Source organism: Manis pentadactyla, chromosome 4 (genome assembly GCF_030020395.1).
Source record: "Manis pentadactyla isolate mManPen7 chromosome 4, mManPen7.hap1, whole genome shotgun sequence".
Taxonomy (NCBI): Eukaryota; Metazoa; Chordata; class Mammalia; order Pholidota; family Manidae; genus Manis; species Manis pentadactyla.
This window is the reverse complement of record NC_080022.1, coordinates 141973130-141985762: the sequence shown is the minus strand read 5'-3', so window position 1 is coordinate 141985762 and position 12633 is coordinate 141973130. Positions and strand designations below refer to the sequence as shown.

General features: G+C 49.7%; 2 protein-coding genes across 7 annotated transcripts in view; one reads left to right on the top strand and one right to left on the bottom strand.

The window, feature by feature from the left end:
• The window catches only part of ABR (ABR activator of RhoGEF and GTPase), a 168719-nt gene extending 164949 nt beyond the window's left edge, over nucleotides 1-3770 (top strand). For all 5 annotated transcript variants that reach the window (XM_036906235.2, XM_036906236.2, XM_036906237.2 and 2 more), the window contains 2 exons: nucleotides 287-434; nucleotides 1076-3770. In XM_036906235.2, the coding sequence (XP_036762130.1) occupies nucleotides 287-434; nucleotides 1076-1165 (238 nt within the window). In that variant the 3' untranslated portion in view covers nucleotides 1166-3770. The remainder of the gene's footprint in view (nucleotides 1-286; nucleotides 435-1075) is intronic.
• A 1851-nt stretch (nucleotides 3771-5621) lies between these two features.
• TIMM22 (translocase of inner mitochondrial membrane 22) lies at nucleotides 5622-11079 on the bottom strand. Of its 2 annotated transcripts, XR_008997213.1 has the most exons (5): nucleotides 10514-11079; nucleotides 8502-8698; nucleotides 7569-7641; nucleotides 6307-6417; nucleotides 5622-6182 (listed from the first exon to the last, which is right to left on the bottom strand). XR_008997213.1 is itself a non-coding variant. In XM_036906245.2 (4 exons), exons 1-4 carry the CDS (start codon nucleotides 10749-10751, stop codon nucleotides 6106-6108), a joined length of 585 nt encoding a protein of 194 aa, XP_036762140.1. In that variant the 5' UTR covers nucleotides 10752-11074; the 3' UTR covers nucleotides 5622-6105. The 2 variants fall into 2 exon arrangements, 1 of the variants encoding a protein (XP_036762140.1); XM_036906245.2 differs by lacking the exon at nucleotides 6307-6417 and having other exon boundaries at nucleotides 10514-11074.
• Nucleotides 11080-12633: the final 1554 nt, after the last annotated feature.

Genomic DNA, 12633 nt, shown 5'->3' with positions numbered 1-12633 from the left:
AGGGGAGTTGGAGTGGGTTCTTCTGGCTCTGGTGGTTTACCATCAGTTCAAGGGGTAGCCCAGGAGCTGGGAATCTTATAGGAATGTCCTAGAACATTCTGGAGACTTGGTCCCTTGGCTTACTTAGATGGCTCCCTACCAAGAGGTCTCTACCTTTAGGAGAGGGTGGCTAGTAGCCACCTTCTGGGAATCCCTCTAGGGGTTCTTACAGCTAAGGCCAAGGGTCTGGAGCTCTGAGTGGCTGCTAAGAAATGAATTCTTTACTCTCCCCTCCTCTCCCTCCCAGGGTTGCTGAAAAGGAACCCATCAACAAAATGTCCCTTCACAACCTGGCTACCGTGTTTGGCCCCACGTTACTGAGACCCTCAGAAGTGGAGAGCAAAGCACACCTCACGTCGGCTGCAGACATCTGGTCCCATGATGTCATGGCACAGGTGCCACCAGCACTGCCCGGGCCTCGGCTGGTAGAGGCATGATGCAAGCCCCACTTGGGCGGGGAGAGAGAGAACAGCTTGGAGGCCCACACGCCTTCCATCCTGAGCGGCTGGGTTGATGGTCTGGGAGTCAGGGCTCTGGACAGTCCTGCTCCTCCCAGACCAAAACAAAAAGTATGAGCCTACACTAGGGTCTGGCCGATGTCTGTCCCAGGTGCTGGTACAATCCCAGGAGGGCCTTTGTCTCAGAAGCAAGCCCTAGGGTTTAGGAAAAATCTGTGGACCTCATCCTCATGGGTGGAAGCTCTAGGATTGCTTCCAGGGTCAGGAAGCTCCCTGGGATCTGTACAAGATCCAGGCGAGGGTCCAGACCGAGGCAGGGCTGCCAAGCTCAAGCCTGGAGCAGGTTGGAAGCTTCTGACTGAGGTTGAGGCCCCAGGTTCCCCTCAACATCTACCCTGCAGTGCCCCCTACTGCTGCAAGTGGGCAGGCACACCTGGGCCCCTAAGGAAGAGCCAGTGTGAGGGGGGAAGGGAGCAACACAGCTGTGACCCCAGCCCAGGGACCATTTCTTCTTGCCAGATCAGAGGAGGGCCATGAGAACAAGGACCCCAGCCTCAGTATCCCCTGTCTCCCCACAGGTCCAGGTCCTCCTCTACTACCTGCAGCACCCCCCCATTTCCTTCGCAGAACTGAAGCGGAACACACTGTACTTCTCCACCGATGTGTAGCCCAAGGTGGGAGCAGCTGTGGGGATGGCCCAAGCCAGCCTCTCCAGCTGGGGGACCCAACACAGACTTGAAAGACCACCATAGGAAACCCCCACACCCAGCGCTCCAGACACCACAGGACACAGATTTCCCAGAACTGGAATATGCGCACCTTCTGTGCCACCTTGTACAAAGCCAGTGACCCAGCCCCCAGCCCCTCCGCCACTGCTGGGCTCCTGCCCTCTGTACCTCTAGTTGTGTCTGATGCATCTGTGCGGTCCAGGAATTGTTCTATGTCTGTTGTCATGCAGAAAAGGTAGTGACCTACCCGATACGGGTACGCAGACAGCCTGCTTTGTTCTTTCATTTCCTCCAACACTTTCTTTCCTCCAGAGTCCCGTCTAAGGGCTGTTATTTTGCGCTCTGAAACTGCTGCCAGTTTATGCTCTCTTGGCCCTGCTCCCAGACTGCAGTCTCCCGGCAGCCTGCCCTCTGGTTTCGTCCACCCTCCGCCCGCCCAGCCTGCCCACATGCATGTGCAGCCTTGGTTCTCACTCCATCACCTTGACCGTGCTGAGGCGGCCTGGGTGGTGGCGGCCGTGGTGGCCCAGCAGACACTGCCACTTGCTGTCCCCAGCCCTCTCCTTGCCCTCTGCCTGTGGAAGCACACCTGCTTTGCCTTGCTGCCTGTGCAAATGTTGGACAAGGAGACAGACACACTAATCCTCAGCTTAGCACAGAGCTGGAGAGCCAATTTCTGGAATTTTCCACCTGAGAATCTCCATTGCTGGAGTTTATCTGTTCTGTCTCCAGCCTAAGTGAGGCATCTTGACTGTTTCTTCTACTGCTTTTCAGGTCCTTTTCCCCTGGTGTTCTATTTCCTTTGAGTGTAAAGTCTGACAAATGACCTGCTATCCAGATAGCCAGAGGGTCAGGAAAGAAACTGGGGAGGTGGAGAGTCGGTCTGCTGAGGAAACAAGACAGGCTGAACCTTCAGAGGAGTGCCATGTGGCACTGGTGTCCTCAACTGGGGGAAGTGGCTCTCATAACAAGGAGTTGTAGTGGCTTTTCCAGTGGAGCCAGGCCTCTAGGAGGGCAACTAACATGGCTGAAGCAGGTGTCCAGAAATAGGCAGGCTCTATCCAGAGGCTAGCCCTTCCTGGCACCCCATGGACTTCGTGGTACCTTTGCCTTAGATTTTACACATTCTCCACAGCCAAGTACTGCCACGGGACAGCGCCCATGGCCATGTGTGCTCCAGGACCTGGGAGAGGCAGGCCCAGTCCAACAGCAGCTAGCCTTTGGTGCTGCCTTTCCACCCACAGCTTCTAGATACAGCCTTCTGGGTGAACTCTGGGAAGCTCCAGAAGTTGGGGAAGGATGAGTGAAGGCATCTGCCTTTCTTGGGACTGGGTTTGGCTGGGGACCCTCGCTGTTGACACTCTAGGGGATCAGCAGGTTCTCGTCCCAGCTTGAGACCCATTGTTCAGTACTGGGAAGGAGTGGGAGGGATCCCCAGAGTGCAGTATCTTCCCGTCTGAGAGTAGCTGCCAGCCTATGGCTGTCAGCTGAGGGGAGCAGATGCTCCCAGGCTGCGGGGGCTCAAGCTGTAGTACTCAGCTCCCTGGCTCTCCTGCGTGGCAGACAGTAGATTCTAGGCCCTCAGGACTGTAGAGAACAGCTCCCATAGCTTGAGCTCAGGGCTAAGTTTTAAAGAAGGGTTTGCTGGCCCTAACGCTGTAGCATTTGCTCAGTGAGAGGCAGGGCCCTTTCTGATCTTGTTTACACCTGTTGCCCAATCTTGGGCTGAACGGTACATATTCTGTGCACATCAGAGGAAAAGAGATGCCTAAGAGGAGGGAAATACTGACCACCTAGCTGCCTGTTACCAGCTTAGCCAGCAGCTCTGCTCCCTAGCACAGGAGGTGGAGAAAGAATGCTCCTTGAGTCTCAAGATCCCAGCATCTGACCATCCCTGGAGTCTCTGCTCAGCACTCAGGAGGTGGTGTGTGGCATGAAAGAGACTTGCTTCCAAAGCCATTGATGGTAATGCACTGGAGGCCCAGCCAGAGCGAGTTACAGCCCAAAATGGGTACCTCCCATCTCCCCAGAACAAGGAATGTTTGCTTCTCAGCGTCAGGTAGACTGCAAGCTTGCTAGGCAACATAACAGGAGGAAGGCTAGAAAAGCTGAGAAATGCAAAAGGCTCAGAATATTTATAAATTCCACCCCCAGAGTGGGGAGGGGCAGGTACCAGATCTGGACTAAGCTGCACCAAGGAAATAGCCCATGGGTTCTCCTAAGACGGGGGCTGGGCCGCCACAAGCCCCCAGCCGCTGCGCCCAGCAGGGCAGGCTGTGCCAACAGGAGCCTAGCAGACAGGCTACAGGGATCCCCGTGTGCCTGTCCTAGCTGGCAGTGGTTGTGGGCTGCCGGTCTTTGCTGATACAGGTAGGATGGGACCCTTCATTAATATTTGACTTTAATAAGTTGGTAAGGATATATATATATATATATATTTTTTGTCTATGTTCTGTTTCAACTTATGTAGATTATTATACATTGATGTAAACCACGTGAGGAAAATGTTAATAAAAAAATGCAAAGCCCCAACATTTGCACAGAACTCGGCTCTGTGGTGTGCACATTTGTGTTCTCAGTAGTCCAGGGAAGACCACCAATCTAAATATTTATCTCTTCCAGCTCCTTCCAAATGTGTTCCTAGCAATCTATTTACCTACTTAACTCCCCTTGAGTTTCCCTTTGGCCTATCAGGGCTGTGGCATTTGGGGGAGGTGAGCCCAGTCCCTCTCCTTGCTTATCACAAAGGCCTCCAGGTCAGACACCAGTCAGTTCCTTTCATGAAGTCCAAGTGCCCCACCAGGGACCTGGCCATCCATAATGCCTTGGAGAGAGGGCTGGAAGTTATTCATTCAGTAGAGGCTTTTTATTTCATGTACCCTTTCTCCGTCTCCCTTGGAGGTGGCACATCTTTGGAGTAGCCTTTGGGGCTAATGTGCTTGTCGGAGAGGCTGCATGCCCTGGAGTGCCCGGCCTCCCTTTAGGAGAGCCAGGGGGGTTAATGTAGTTTCCACCAGCCTAAGCCATTGGACGCTGTGTTTATTCTGGAGATCAGGAACAGATGTCTCTGAAAGCTGGTGTTTAGTTTATGAGCTCATACTGACTCCTTAGCCATCTAAAACAGGAAGCTATCCATCTCTTCCCTTGATTGAATAGTCCATGTGGACAGTGCTCACTGAATGAAGGCTCCTGACGGCCCTGGGCCCATCTTCCAAAGAAATTGTGCGTTTCTCATATTTAGTCGTTCAGCCTATTTGGCCCCATGCGCTAGACTGGCTAATAGAAGATGCCAGGCATCCTAGCACTTTGACAGGTGCCAGGTAGGAATGTCTGCTCTTGCTCACAAGGTGCTTGTAGGTGACTTATTTAGGGACAGTGTGGAAACACTCCTAAACTGGTTCCTGACCTCTGAGAATATTCCAGCTGGCCTAGCAGCAATGATGCCTCAGGCTCATGAGACTGGGTGGGACATTATATAGAATTTGCCATTGAAGGACACGAGCCCTGTGCACTAGCTCACGTTCATTCCAAAGGAAACAGCAGACATGGCCAGAGAAGGTTTTACCAGTTGGGTTTGACATTATTACCACACACAAAAAAACACAGGTCATCTGCATGTTTCAACTAAGTCTGAATTTTGGTTAAAGGTGGGTGAGCTAGAAGATGGCAGATGGGAAGAAAGCAAAAAGAGGTGAAGAAGTTGCTCTACTGTAGAAAAAGGGAGGCTAAAGGTGGCTGCAATTACACGGCCCCCACCAAGCCTGCCTGCCCCCGAGGGCAAAAATCTGAGTTCATCAACTTCATCTCACCAAGGCACCAGAGGAAAGAAGCGCCAGTGCCGATCCCAACTGTAAAAGACTATTTTTTTGCCTACAGCACACAGACTGAGCTGCTGTTGTCAGAGGAAGTCCACTAGGTCAAGTGAAAACAACTAATACATTTCAGGAAAAAAAGCAAACACCACAGAAGAAGGGTTGTGGTGGACAGCCCCTCAGCAATATCTCATCTTAGTCAGCAGCTGCTGTGACCTACTCACCAGAATGACCAAAGCAGGACCCTTCACCCATGTGCTGGAGCTGGGCCTGGTCCAGGGATCAGAGCAGAAAACCAGTACGTGGTTCAGACTCAAGGCATTCCTACCAGCCAGCTCCAGTAGGGCTTATGCATGGATTTCAAGGCATCCTATGACAAGACTAGACTGGGCTGCTTTGGGGGATGGCCCCGGCTTACGTCAGAGCTTCAGTGGGGATAAGGCTACAAATCCTGAGACTCAAACGTTCCCAGACTTCCTAGGAGCCTTCTTACTCCTTCCCTTTGGGAGTTCAATCTTTGGCCACCTGACACCATTTTGGGGCATTGTGGAATTTGAAAATAAAAATAAACCAACCTTTTAAACTGCAATATAAATATATATATATTTTTTAACAAGGACAGAACACTAAACAAAATGATGTGATTGGTCAGATGGCATAAATTTACTTCACCCCACCAATGTGTGAGATGGGTGACCGCACAGAGTTCAAGGCTGAACAGCTTCCTGGGGGTGTATGAAGTCACCTATTCCCACAGCACCAGGCAACCAGAGGCCAGCTGTGGTCAGGACTAAACCTCTGCAGAGTTTAATTCCTCCAAATTAACACATTGCCTCCTCATCTGCCCAAAGAGAGGCTGGCATAGCACATGTCCTGCACAGCCTGGCTGGGGTCTGGGAGCAGAGAATATGGCTGCTCAGAAGCTGGCGGCCCCGAGCAGCCAGGTGTCTCTGTCGCAACACCAGCTACATGGGGGAAAACAAATGTCTTCAGTCTCCGAAGCAAGTGCCCTCCCCACAACAGCTCTGGTCCTGGGCTCGCAACATCCTCCCCAAGGGGCAAGGCCTCTCATCGTAGGTAGTAATCGATGGCAGCAGAGAAAGCAGCAAAACCTCCGCAGCCAATGACCCCAGCTTTTACACCCGCTGGAAAACAAACAGATGACATCACTGGTGGTGACAGACGCTGGGTCAGGGTGCAGTCAGGAAAAGTTTGCAAGCACACACATGCAAAGAAACGCGTGGAAGAGCTCTAAGTCATTCAACCGACCTATCAGGTCTGTAAGCCTTCAACGAGGCCATGTACATGATCTAGTCCGGGGTGCCATCATTTACCTCTTCTCATTCCAAAGAACTGGTTCCAGTCTCGTGAAAATGGTACTTCAGAGGCAAGAAACTAGTTAAAAGAACCAGCCCTTGGAATCAAGTGAAAGTATATAGCCTGTTACCCTGGTTTGTTTATGGAATAAATTCCTGGGAAGGTAATCAAAGCAGTCCCGGAGGGAGGTGGGCTTTTCCAGGGCCCTGACGGAGCTGAGTGACAGGAGGACCAAAGAAGTTACCCTACAAATTACAAATGGCTGTTTGAGGAGCAAAAACAGGTTTTGATGACAGTAAATCATCTTGACTCTCAGAAAATGAGAAAACAGGCTTTTTGCTTTGAGTGGTAAGTTGGGGCACAGCAGATAGAAAGTGGCCCAGCAATAGACAGTTAAGTCAGACGCCCAACTCTTGAGGGGCATGCCAGCAGCAAGAGGCGGCAGAACTGACTTCTTTGCTGTTTACAGCTGATGATCCAACATTTCTAGAATACCTATATTTGGCTTTCAATGAGCAGAAATCTTAAAATCGTCAACTGCAAAAAGCCATTACTATGGTAACTTATACACAAAATTGAAACTGGCAATTCTATAGTATTAAGAAAAATGTCTAATACTTGAAATACATGGAGCTGAAAGTTCAGCAGAGCCTGCTGTTTGGACAGAGGGGCTTTCCAGGGCTGAATGGGACCTAGCTATGCTTCTGTACTATCCTGCCTATCAACGCATTCCAGGAATTACTGTGAGGAAGTTCCTCCTGTACTTTCAATATGAGGCCATTTCTTTTTTCCTAAGATACATCTATCTGTGGTTGTCAACTAGGGATAGTTTTGTCCCCCAGGGTCCATTTGGCAATGCCTGGAGACAGTTTTAGTTGTCACAATGAAGGAGTGCTACCAGCATCTCCTGGGTAGAGACTGTGGATGCTGCTGAACGTCCCGAGAGGCACAGGACAGTTGCCCTTACCCGCCAGCAAGGATCTATCTGGTCCAAAATATGCATAGTGCCAAGGATGAGAAGCCCTGATCTAGACACTCAAAGTTTCCAAAATTGAGTTAACACAGAAGCAAACATGATTTACTTGTCAAAAGGGAAGAATACCAAGTGTCCACATGCCTTGGGCTGACCCTGGACACGCATCCGTCTGGAAATACCAACTTCAGCATGTTGTCCGAGGCCACAAAGAAAACCCACGGGAGAGCTCTTCACTAACCTCTGAAACCAATGGCTCCTCCAGTGATGCAGCCACTAATGACACTGTTCTTCCAGTCTGATCGTCCCCGGTACTGTGGGTGGAGAGGTCCAGTTCAGAGCCAAAGGAACAAGCCAGACAAGATGATTATAGGGGAGAAAAAAAAACACACGGTTTCTAGCTGGTTAATTTAGTCCCTCCCTAAAGGAAACATAATCTTTTTCTCTCGCAAAAAGAATAGCTCCTAGACTGACGAAAATTGGGCTTGGGGTGGATTAATGATTGTGCATTGAGTATTGACCCCCCTATACAGAGATTTGTTGTGGTTAACAACTATTTGATCAATAAATATGAGAGATGCCCTCACAATATATATATATATATATATATATATATAAACACACTTCCAATTGTAAAATAAATAAGTAACCGGGATGTAATGTATAGCATAAGGAATATAGTCAAAATATTGTAACAACTTGGTATGGTGATACCTGGTACCTAGAAATATCATGTATATAAATGTTGAGTCGCTGTGTTGTACACCTGAAACTAATGTAATGCAATGCTGTTGTCAACTACCCTTCAATAAAAAAAAATAAAAAAAAATAAAAAAGAATAGCTCCTAAAATTTGAATGTGTTCACAGATTGTTCCTGCAGGTGGTAGCAGATTGCTGAAACCAAGCACAGCATTTAGAAGTCATCAAAATCTTTCCTGGGGTTCCCCAGTAAGTCTTGTGTGGAAGATCATTAACCAACTGCCAGCCTCCAGTAAGAAAGAAAACAATGCAAGCCCGACTCATAAACACACGAGAAGTCTACGTTAGGCACTATGTAATGGAAATTCAGTCTATCAAGGGTTGGAGGTTTCTGATCTGCTTCCCAGTGACATTAAGAGCATTTGTCTTAAAAGAGAAGCAGGCACGCCTTTCTTTGAAGGCAGTGTCACTTACAGATTCTACCAAACATTCAGTGCAAGAAAACATCGCGCCCACAATTGCAAAATTTTTGGCGTAGGACATTCCTCTCTGCCCCATGTCTTTGAGAACTTCCTTTGCTGTCGGAGTTCGGTAAGGATCCTTAGGGTCAAAGCCTACATTGGTATCAATGCCGGCAGTGAACACCCCGAATGCACCTCCCAGGACAAATCCTAAAAACAAACACAGAGAAGATTTCTTTGTCATGTTTTCTGAACTACTGTAATGGGAGCATACTCGAATAGCACCTTTTGGATGGTCACCAGCAAAGAGGACACCCCCTCTGCCACTCACACTCTCCACCTGCCAGGTTTCCACCTTACAAAATCCAGGATCTACCTTCTTGACAGCTTCTTCTCTGTCTCCTCTTGGATTTCTTCCTCTTTCCATCTTCTAAAATTCCTGAAAATTCAGTCTTTAACCCTCTGTTCTCTCTGCACTCTCCGGTGTAAACTAGTCATCTTCAAGTTCAGCTCTCAACTTTACAAATCACGCCCTTAACAAAGGTGACTTTCATAATAATAATTTAGTAAGTACCATGTACCAATTGCTCTGACACCTTATAGGCAGTCTCATTTATTCTGCACAATAATCCTGTGAGGTAAATACTGTTACCCTTTCTGTAGCTGAAGAAACTGAGGCTCCAAGAGGTTAAATAACTTCTCTAAGGTCACAATGCTACCAAATGGCAAACCCCACGCTGCTGTCCACATCTGACCTTCCTGAGACTGCTGGGCATTTCCATATGGATGTCTTCTCATCACCTCAAGGTCAGTATATGGTCAGTGAATTCATGGGCACCTTCCCCTCCAGACGTTCTTGCTTATGGCTTTTTTCTAGTCATTCCAGCCCCAAAACCTTAGGGGCATTTCTGACTGCTTCTTTGCTTCTCTCTACAACTCTATGTCCACAGTTATCATCCTAGTCTAGGGACTTTATCACTTCTACCCTGGAGCACTAGACTCATTTACTATTTCAACTTAGGGTCCGGCACAGTGATGAACAGAGATCCAGTCCATGCCTCATGGAGCTGCAGTCTAACAAATTCCCTATATGGTCTCCCTAACTACAGCCTTTTCTATCCTTCACCACACTGCATCCTAAAGAACCATCAGTAACTGCCATAAATCTCCCACTCCACTCCCAACTTGATTTCACATTCTCTTCCTCTTTGTCTATCCCCATTCTCTCAGTCCTTTAGGTTAACAGCTCCAGTCTCACCTCCTCTTACGACTCTCCCTGAAACAAAAAAGGAGCTCTTTCTTCTATTACACGTCACATCTGCATCCTGACTATATTTGTTTTGTAACTATCATTCTCAGTGAGATTTCAACTCATCTGTGCAAGTGTGGTCAACCGCTTTACCCTGCACATAGGAAGGACACCGTACACTCTCAAATCCACAAATAGTTTAGGGGAAAAAAAAAAAGCCAAGTCCAGACTTCTTTGCCCCTTGTTCACTGCTGTCTCATCACACTGGCCACACGGGCCTGTTTTTCAAACTTCAAGCCAGTTCCTGCCCTACCTCTGCACTTGCTAATCCCTATGTCTGAAGCATTCTTCTGCCAGACTCCGTCTCAACATTCTTCTTTATATATATAATAAAAAGTTAGCTTTATGACAACAAAGCTCTTGCCTCAAATGCCGTCTCTCCACCGCCTGGCACGTGATAGTTGCTCAGTAACAATTTGTTGAAAGAATGCCTATTTACAAGTGAATGAACGAATGAATGAACGAAGTCAACCACTTATAACCTCCAGGCCCCGACCCATTGTACTGATTCTCCGATCATTTCCAGAGGCAAAAGCTAACCTCAGGGTCCAGCGGTGACGCCCGAGTTCACTGAGCGAAGCGGAGGTGCAGTTAAGGTAGAGGCCCGCAGGGTCCTCGCCTCCCAGGCGCCCGGTCTTCCCGGCAGAGGACCCCGCTGCCAGCCGAGCCCTCAGCCTCCCAAGGGCACCCCCCAGCCGCTCCCCGCCTGGCCTCACCTCCCACGCAGGCCAGCGCTGCCTTGAAGGCGCAGCTCTCCATCGCTCGCTCGATCATCTTCTGCTCCTCACTCTTGGCCGGACTTGGGATCCCGCCCAGGCTACCAGGCTCCAGCACGCGCGGCTGACGCCTGTCCCCTACCAGGTATTGCAGAAGCAGGCTGTACTGCAGCGGGGCTTCGGCGGAGCCCGCCGCCCCAGGCGCCGAGCCCCCGGCACCGGGAGCAGTCGCCGCCATGACTCGCTCCCAAGGCGCCCTGGCCTCCCTTCTCCCACAGCAGATTCCACGAGTGTCGCTGGGGCCTTGCGCGCCTAGCCACCGTGCCGCAACGGCAGATTCGTCACATCGGGCCGGTCCGAGGAAGCGGCGGAAAGCTAAGTTCGTTCGTGCACAGCCGGCGGAAGAGCTATCACGTTCCCCAGACAGCCTCTTAGGAATGCTGAGACAGACTTGTGCAGCACCCCCATCGGCACTCACTAATGAGATTCCGAAGTACAAGGGCCAGAGACCGCCATCTACGGTTGTAGCGCGCTGCGTGCCGGGGTAGTTTAAGCGCTTACACCCAAGGCTTTTCCCAGAAAGCCTTGCGCTCACCTCTCCGCCTCCTCTGGAGCTCCGGACCCGCGGGGGACGGCGGTAGCGCGCCCGCGAGGCTGCAGGGCGCCAGGGCGTCAGCAGGAGGCGCGCGCGCCTCGCCGCTGCCCTTTCAGCCTCATCCCTTGCAGGTGTCGTGAGACCTAAGTAATGCGAGGTGGTTTGTAAATACACGTGAGAGCATAGTATCAATGTATGGAATAAAAGTTTGTTCAATAACTAAACCTTTGAGGAAAGAGAAGGGCCAACAAATGAACGAACGAATGAGTGAAGCTAGCCAAGCGTAAGGTAAATCAGGGTCGGTGACAGGAAATGGAGGGACCGGTGCCAGACGGAGAGTGCAAGGAAAGCTGAGGCTGCTACTCCCTACACCCAGTTGTTGTCAGTGGAATTGGTGATGTGGGACTAGCATTACTTGAGGGGCCAATTTATATTATGTTGGACCAATTAAAGTGTTTTCCTGCTTGCAAAGTAAAAACCTGAAGGTAAACTGAGATAGGATATATATGACCCAGAAAGACTTTTGCAGTAGTTTTTGTGGTACTAAAATAGGTCCCAAACTATTTTATTGATCCAGACTAGCAATGTATTTGGGTATAGCAGCTAAGAGAAACATAAATAGAAACAGAAGGTGGTGAGGGTAGGCGGTCAGCACAGGCAGAGATACTTTCTTGGTATTCAGAGTTCTCTGGGCTGCCAGGCACAGCCTGGTATCCACCCTGGTTCTGCTCCCACCAGGCTACTGAATGAGCTAGTCCTAAGGCCCCCAGTGACTTCCCAGTTGTTGAGTTTAATTCAGACCTCATTTTACTAGACTTCTCAGCTGCATTTGACACTTTGTTGACACCTCCCTCCTTGGAAATTTCTGCACAGTTTCAGTGGAGCCTCCTCTTTCCTAGTTTTGCCACAGCCTTTCCAGCTGCTTGGTCTTCTTCACAGGTACGTCTGCCCACCCCTCTCCTGTTGGTCCTCTCTGGGATTCACCTTTTATTCTCTTCTCATGTAGCTCATTCTGCCTGAGCAACTCATCCACCCCTGTGGCTTTTACTACAACCTCTAATGCATTAATGACTCTCCAGGTCATTATCTCCAGCATAGACCTTTCTCATAAGCACAAGAACCAGACATTTCCCATAGGCCCCTCTAACTCCATGCTGCCAACCACCTTTTCTTTCCAAGTGAATGAGGGGCCCAGGGCTCTGAATCATGCTGAGGTCGTAAGAGCCAAAGTTGGATCTGAGAGAAGTTGGGGCAGGTGCCCAGGCAACCTGCAGGTCTAAACAGTTAATCCATCAGACTAGTTAATAATAATCAATCCCAAAATGAAGGGGCTGCATCCGAGTTCAGGTGAGATCCATGTCAGTATGTGGAGAAATTCCATGTGGCCATGGTACAGGAGACCCTGCCCAGAAGCACAGATGGAAAGAGAGCAGTTACAGGCGCTGATCTGGAATGTCTCCCCTAATCCATCGCCTTCCATGGGTGGAATGCATTTCACCTGGTGGAAAAACCTGAACCTCTTCAA

Excerpts from the sequence above, each read along its gene's own strand:
- TIMM22 (XM_036906245.2), bottom strand. The coding sequence starts at position 10,751 with ATGGCGGCGACTGCTCCCGGTGCCGGGGGCTCGGCGCCTGGGGCGGCG. Across the intron at positions 7,642-8,501 it reads CTGAATGTTTGGTAGAATCT|TACCGGGGACGATCAGACTG; the intron begins GTAAGTGACACT and ends CTCCACCCACAG. Across the intron at positions 6,183-7,568 it reads AGGAGCCATTGGTTTCAGAG|CGGGTGTAAAAGCTGGGGTC; the intron begins GTTAGTGAAGAG and ends TTTGTTTTCCAG.